Source organism: Haliotis cracherodii, unplaced genomic scaffold (assembly GCF_022045235.1).
Source record: "Haliotis cracherodii isolate W230 unplaced genomic scaffold, xgHalCrac1.p SCAF_12, whole genome shotgun sequence".
In the NCBI taxonomy this organism is placed as follows: domain Eukaryota; kingdom Metazoa; phylum Mollusca; class Gastropoda; order Lepetellida; family Haliotidae; genus Haliotis; species Haliotis cracherodii.
This window is the reverse complement of record NW_027266267.1, coordinates 34,392,782-34,400,582: the sequence shown is the minus strand read 5'-3', so window position 1 is coordinate 34,400,582 and position 7,801 is coordinate 34,392,782. Positions and strand designations below refer to the sequence as shown.

General features: G+C 39.2%; 1 protein-coding gene across 1 annotated transcript; it reads right to left on the bottom strand.

Annotated features, from left to right (window-relative positions):
- Nucleotides 1-316: 316 nt before the first annotated feature.
- On the bottom strand, nt 317-4,807 carry LOC139457319 (fibrous sheath CABYR-binding protein-like). The gene is made up of 2 exons (XM_071238726.1): nt 4,732-4,807; nt 317-1,155 (listed from the first exon to the last, which is right to left on the bottom strand). Exons 1-2 carry the CDS (start codon nt 4,805-4,807, stop codon nt 317-319), a joined length of 915 nt encoding a protein of 304 aa, XP_071094827.1.
- Between the last annotated feature and the right edge of the window lie 2,994 nt (nt 4,808-7,801).

The following is a 7,801-nucleotide window of genomic DNA, read 5'->3' as shown; positions in this document are numbered from 1 at the left end:
CTGGAATATTGTTAAAACCGGCCTTATTGGCCCGTCTGCTAAATCTGCCTTAACTTATAATCTTAATTTAAATTCCAAGCATATCAAAGTATCCTATGTACATCATGTGTTCACTTCATCCATTCATACACACCCGCATTCAACTTTACATAGTCACGCTAAGTTACAATCATAATAGCAATCAAACACTCCGTGACTGTAATAATTTAACACCCTTCACTTTATGATACGCAACAACCACAACGATAACACGTGGTTATCGTCTTTGTTTTGTTTCTCAAGTGACGTCATATATACTACGTCATTTCAAAAACACTCACTTCGCTGCAGCAGTAGCTTCAACAAGTAACAACTCGGAGCTACTCAGTACGGGTATGTTGTCGCTAGGAGCAGGTGTAGCTTCAACAAGTAACAACTCGGAGCTACTCAGCACGGGTATGTTGTCGCTAGGAGCAGGTGTAGCTTCAACAAGTAACAACTCGGAGCTACTCAGTACGGGTATGTTGTCGCTAGGAGCAGGTGTAGCTTCAACAAGTAACAACTCGGAGCTACTCAGTACGGGTATGTTGTCGCTAGGAGCAGGTGTAGCTTCAACAAGTAACATCTCGGAGCTACTCAGCACGGGTATGTTGTCGCTAGGAGCAGGTGTAGCTTCAACAAGTAACAACTCGGAGCTACTCAGCACGGGTATGTTGTCGCTAGGAGCAGGTGTAGCTTCAACAAGTAACAACTCGGAGCTACTCAGTACGGGTATGTTGTCGCTAGGAGCAGGTGTAGCTTCAACAAGTAACAACTCGGAGCTACTCAGTACGGGTATGTTGTCGCTAGGAGCAGGTGTAGCTTCAACAAGTAACAACTCGGAGCTACTCAGCACGGGTATGTTGTCGCTAGGAGCAGGTGTAGCTTCAACAAGTAACAACTCGGAGCTACTCAGCACGGGTATGTTGTCGCTAGGAGCAGGTGTAGCTTCAACAAGTAACAACTCGGAGCTACTCAGTACGGGTATGTTGTCGCTAGGAGCAGGTGTAGCTTCAACAAGTAACAACTCGGAGCTACTCAGTACGGGTATGTTGTCGCTAGGAGCAGGTGTAGCTTCAACAAGTAACAACTCGGAGCTACTCTGTACGGGTATGTTGTCGCTAGGAGCAGGTGTAGCTTCAACAAGTAACAACTCGGAGCTACTCTGTACGGGTATGTTGTCGCTAGGAGCAGGTGTAGATGCAACAGTAAATATTAATCCAGACTTACTTGTATCAGCTTACCGCCGGTTCAATCAACCAGTACGCAGCCTACTTCAAATAATGAGGTATATTACAGATATCAACAATTGATATAAGATATCTTCAAAAATATTAATGATATCTTGAATTGAATTAAAGTTATCTCAAATTGAATTAAAGATATCTACAACGAATTTATGATATCTGTAATGCATTTGTGGATATGTATATGTATATAATTGAATTTAAGATGTCTTGAATTTATTTCTAATATGATTATGTACAGTAATTGGATTGGTGTCCCGTATAATGCATGTGTACCCAAATAGGTTTCAGAAATGTATTTTTGGAAGAAATGACAGACAGGCAGAAAGCAATGACAGAACTGAACATGCATTATCGTGTTGTTTGATTTATATTTATGCACGTGTCACAAGAGGATTTTATTCATCATTTTCGGATAAACATTTCTCTCTTCTAATGAAAACCAGCAAAAGGAAAATGAGATGCGATGACCTACGCGCTATAACGGGGAGCTGGCGATCACTGGTCCTCAGTGATAACTGGTGAGTACCAATATAAAATCCCGATAAAACTTGATGTGCTTTTTACATCAAAACAAAATTGACGGAAGTGGTCGTGATTAGTTCGTGCGCAGATTGTCAAAGAGAATATTGCAATACAAGTGACAGTTTTGAATGTATATCTTGAAGAAATCCCGATTACGTCCATGTAGGTTTCCGTGTCCATGCTCTTTCATTAGCGATAGAAACAACTTCGGGGTAATTGACATCGGACATTTTCAAAGGACAAAATGTGAAAGATCGCTAAACAGTCCTAACAATGCTCAAATTGACATCGCTCAATATCTGACATCATTATTATTTCTTAATAATTAACCAGATTATAACATACTACCACCCAAGAGTAAGTACATGTAGATTCAATCAAAATCGTTGAAACGTTTTCATGGGTTGAAATCTATTCAACAAACCTGACGATAACTTGCAAAGGTGAAAGAAGGCAATATTATTGTTTTTGCGGTACAATTCTAAATGATATCTAGATCAAATGAAAGAGAAAATTACGTAAATATGAATTACTTCGATTGAAGTAGTGTTCAATGTATATACAGTTCATGTGCTCAAAACAAATTTGTTTCACAATGACCACAAGAAAACAAACATCCTCGTCTCAGCATGTACGAGTGTTTCGAACTTGGCTGCCCCACTTAGGCCTTTGCTTAAAATATACTTATATGGTCAGTCCTTGAAATACAACTTTTTCTTTCATATTGTTTTATAAATACGACTTTAGACGTGTATTTTACACCCAGGTATGTACATGCACATTCAAAGACATTCGTGATAGTTTATTTCCAGTACAGTTTTCCATTTCATCCCATTCTACAAAAAGAAAAGTTTGCAATAGATAATGATCGTTGGTGAATGAAAGTAGTGGAATTATTTGTCATATATTCTTGGTATTGAACTTCGAAAATATAACTAAAACAATCTTTAATATTAATGGTTTTCAGTTATTATGTCTTTCTGTTTTTCTTTTGGCCTGGCTAAACTACAGCTTGGAGGAAGGATACACAATTTAAACTTGTGAAAAAAGAACCACACGAACGCATTCATTTTGCTCTTCGACAAGATTTCTCTTTTACAAATTCTATTTCTTACTAAGGATGGAAAACAAAGTAATATTACTTAATACGTATGTCACTGATCGAAGTATTTGATAATAAATATAATGCACAGTGAAAAAAACCAAAATGAAAACTATTTAAAACATCAAAACTAAATCACAGTTAGTCTAAACTGAAATCATTTTGTCATTCAGAAATCGATTGTGAATTTACCTATATATTGCGTGTAGATATAATTATATTTACAGTTTATGTTATAAATTGAACCATGCGAGATTCTAATATATGAGGTAATCTTCCCATTCGTGATATCCTAGTCTACATTCTAGTTCTGTCCAAGGGAATATATTATTAGTTGGAAACTGAAACCACGTGTATCCATAAAACGACCACAACATTAGATCAGCTGTTTGACATGACGTCATCCACGTCAAAACACGCGAGGTCAAATCACGCGCAATCCAGACGAGAAAATCACAGCGGCGGGAAATCACAAATACACAAATAAAATTACTCATTGCTGACTTTTCAGATAACATATCAAATAAGAGTTGAAGACTTGCAATAGATTATCATACGTTAATCGAGAGTACAGTCTACATCAATAATTTGTAAATTTAATATTAATTGGATCTAGTATCCATGGGAGATTGTTGAAAATACGAGCAGTCGTCCTATGATAATATGTTCCATTTTCTGAGGAGATTTATGTGTATTTGATGATGTATTTACATACATAATTGATTATCAGTTGTCTTTTACAATCACAGCATGTACCATGACACATGGAAAATACTATTTCAGAAAACCAAATATAGCGCCATTATCACAGTTTCAATGAAAGGAAAAACAAATCGAAATCGAACTTTGCAGCACATCGTATCCATAAGGGGTAACCCGCATGCAAAAAAAAGGTATTGCCATACCCATACTTGCCGTAAAAGGTGACTATGCTTGTCGTAAGAGGCGACTAACAAACAAACATCATTTTAGAAGATATGTCGATGTATTCAATAGCTGTTTCATGTTTGAGTCGCGTGTACCGTCGACAGAAGCGAGGGCCGAGCTACCGCATGTGAAACCGACCTTGTCACAATTTGTTGACAATGTAGATGTCGTGGCCACACTTTTGAAATCCCCTTTGCGACAAAATGTGAAAGGGTTAGAGCAATTCATTCACACGGCCAGGTAGTTAGAGCAATAACACATGTCTGTCAGTCATTTCATATGAAAAAAAGCAGTAGTTATTAAACAGAAAGAAAATCTGCACTGTCGTTTCGTCTCCAGCGCCGGTGCGGACTAAACGTTGTTAGTCTCACGCCAATAACTGTACACAGGGGAACAGTAAATTTTTCTGGCCAGTTTGATATATTTCTTTGTTCAAATTGGCTGTCTGATATAATAATAGTTACGTGCATGTGACATGCGTGTATAATAAAAATATTGCGTCATTCGTATGGCAGAAAAAGCACTAGCGCGGTAACCACTAACTAATCTAGCCATATTTCGCAATCCGTGGCACTGTGTAAAATCTGAGTTACACGATGTTAAAGCTGAGATGATCAGGGCGATGATGGACATAATTTGACCGTTGAAAAGGGACACTTTTATGTGACAATATATGGTCCTGTGGCACCAAGAGGGTAAGGACGCCCTTCGACAAAAGATAATTAATGGTGAGCATGTCGATTTCCGTTCAGTGTTGCCGTCAGATAACCAACCGCTTGATGATCAAATTCCGTTGAGGTTTGTATCGGACAGTTCAGGCTAGGTTATATTTAAGCCATTTCAATCACAAGCACCAAAATATCTCAGTGTGTGGACGATAGCTTTTCACATCTTCATGGGAATATACCTAACCCAGCATCCGGAACGGGTACAGTAGCGACTGTCCCATGTCGAAACTCTCCGGGGATCGGCGATCAGTTACTACCATTTTCGAAAAAAAGCGACATGGTCTTTGGGAGTTACGGACGGGGACATCTGGCTGAACGCCAGTGATCTGTTGTAGAACGCGTGTCTTCTCTTCTGGGAGAAGTCCACGAAGTCCAAGCAGGGATAATGTACTGAATATTGTCAGATAAATTTAAATTCGACCATGTATTTGTGTTTTCGGAATATTTATTTTAGAGAAAAAGAGAGGCTGACAGATTGGTAAGTCAAACATAAAATGTGTTTTAGAAAAGGTGAAATTTTGAGTTGGATGAATAATAAATAGTTTATTAACACGGCATACTTTGTGTTAATGATAACTCATATGTAGCCTGACTAAAAATGACTAGAAACGTTATTGAAATACAGCTCATTGCATTGGTAACACATGGAAATAACTTGCCTGCATTAGGGAACATTTACCTGTATCAGAACAATGGCGTCCCTAATGTTTCAGCTCCAGTTGTGAGCACCACTTCATATTAGTTGGTCGCTAATGTTGCAGCTCCAGTTGTGAGCACCACTTCGTATTAGTTGGTCCCTAATGTTGCAGCTCCAGTTGTGAGCACCACTTCATATTAGTTGGTCCCTAATGTTTCAGCTCCAGTTGTGAGCACCACTTCATATTAGTTGGTCGCTAATGTTGCAGCTCCAGTTGTGAGCACCACTTCGTATTAGTTGGTCCCTAAAGTCATGCTATGCTGGACTTTCTCCGTGAAGAATGTGGTCAGTAGATATAGGGGTGTATTTTGCTGGTCCGAATGTTCCGAGCAGTGGAGAAAGTATAACCTTCCGCATACATGGTGAAGTGTAAGAATGAGTTGCGGGTGCTGTCCACACCCAATGATACCCCAGTTACCGTAGAAAGGCAGTTGTAGTGTCAGCTGAGGTCGTCTGGAAGTCTGGTCTCTAGAGCACATATACTGATAGATATTAAAAAGCTCTAAGCTTCATGTTAAAATGAAGACCAACCGTTCAACCATTAAGTTAGCACAATAGTCAGTGCAAAGATTTGGAGTTATGGACCCCTGTGGTGCATACCCGCTCCGGCAAGTAACTTTTGTAGAGTTTTAAAACGATTTGCGTAAGGGCAACTAAAGGCTGATTTCAAAAACAAAATCAAGACTTTAGTCTATGCTGAAATGTACCACCTCCAGTAGAGATCAGTTAGTCTTTTTATGTTTAAGATCCAGTTCAGACGTGCAAAATCCTATTTTAATGAGTTGGTCTTTCAATGTTTCAGAACCATTTGAGAAGCGCCACTTCCTGGTATAATGAGTTGGTCTCTTATGTTTCAGCCCCAGTTGTAACGCACCACTTCATATAATGAGTTGGTCTCAAATGTTTCAGCTCCAGTTGTGAGCACCACTTCATATCAGTTGGTCTCCAATGTGTTTCAGCTCTGTTTGTGACGCACCACTTCATATGATGAGTTGGTCTCTAATGTTTCGGTTCCCGTTGTGAGTACCACTTCATATTAGTTGGTCTCCAATGTTTCAGCTCCAGTTGTGACGCACCACTTCATATGATGAGTTGGTCTCTTATGTTTCATCTACAGTTGCGATGCACCACTTCATATAATGAGTTGGTCTTTAAATTTTCAGCTCTAGTTGTGATGCACCACTTCATATAAGTTGGTCTTTAATGTTTCAGCTCCAGTTGTGATGCACCACTTCATATAAGTTGGTCTTTAATGTTTCAGCTCCAGTTGCGATGCACCACTTCAGACAATGAGTTGTTCTCTTATGTTTCATCTACAGTTTCGATGCACCACTTCAAATAATGAGTTGGTCTTTAATGTTTCAGCTCCAGTTGTGATGTACCACTTCATATAAGTTAGTCTCTAATGTTTCAGCTCCAGTTGTGACGCACCACTTAATATAATGAGTTGTTCTCTTATGTTTCATCTTCAATTGGGATGCACCACTTCAGATAAGGAGTTGGTCTCTTATGTTTCAGGTCCAGTTGTGAGTACCACTTCATATCAGTTGGTCTCCAATGTTTCAGGTCCAGTTGTGAGCACCTCTTCATATTTATTGGTCTTATACGTTTCAACTCCTGTTGTGAGAACCATTTCCTACAATGGGTTGGTCTCTAATGTTTCAGCTCTAGTTGTGACGTGTCACTTCATATAATGAGTTGGTCTCATATGTTTCAGATCCACTTGTGACGCGCCACTTCCTACTAATATGAGCTGTTTTTTATGATTTATGTCCAGTTGAGACCAATCACTTAGACGAAGCTGATTATTTTTCCAGATATTCCAGATATTTTTCAGTATTATGGTGTAAACTCGGTGCTACTTTAATTCCATATAGTTTCTATAGTCACGGTGACTTTGACTGAATGTAAGCATGTCCTTCTACAATTGTGTGTTATACCTAGACGACCAAGGTGCCTGGACATGGGTGACACATTGCAATTGTCCATGGTCACGGGGGCTCCATTCTGAGAAAGCCATGCTATGCTGGACTTACTCTGTGAAGAATGTGGTCAGTAGATATAGGGGTGTATTTTGCTGGTCCGAATGTTTCGAGTAGTGGAGAAATGCAGTTGTGGTGTCAGCTGAGGTCGTCTGGAAGTCTGATCTCTATAACACATAAAGTGATAGATATTAAAAAGTTTTCCGCTTCAGATTTTGCGATACACTGTCTCCGTTTGGCCATTATTTCGCACAATAATCAGTGCAAAGATTTGGAGTTATGGACCCCTGTGGTGCATACCCGCTCCGGCAAGTAACTTTTGTAGAGTTTTAAAACGATTTGCGTATCGCAACCAAAGGCTGATTTCAAAAACAAAATCAAGACTATAGTCTATGCTGAAATGTACCACCTCCAGTAGAGATCAGTTAGTCTTTTTATGTTTAAGATCCAGTTCAGACGTGCAAAATCCTATTTTAATGAGTTGGTCTTTCAATGTTTCAGAACCATTTGAGAAGCGCCACTTCCTGGTATAATGAGTTGGTCTCTTATGTTTCAGCCCCAGTTGTAACGCACCA

Bases quoted from the DNA above. Each gene is read 5' to 3' on its own strand.
- LOC139457319 (XM_071238726.1), bottom strand. From the start codon at position 4,807: ATGGTAGTAACTGATCGCCGATCCCCGGAGAGTTTCGACATGGGACAG. The intron at 1,156-4,731 runs GTTAGGTATATT...TACTTGTTGAAG, and splicing joins GTACCCGTTCCGGATGCTGG to CTACACCTGCTCCTAGCGAC.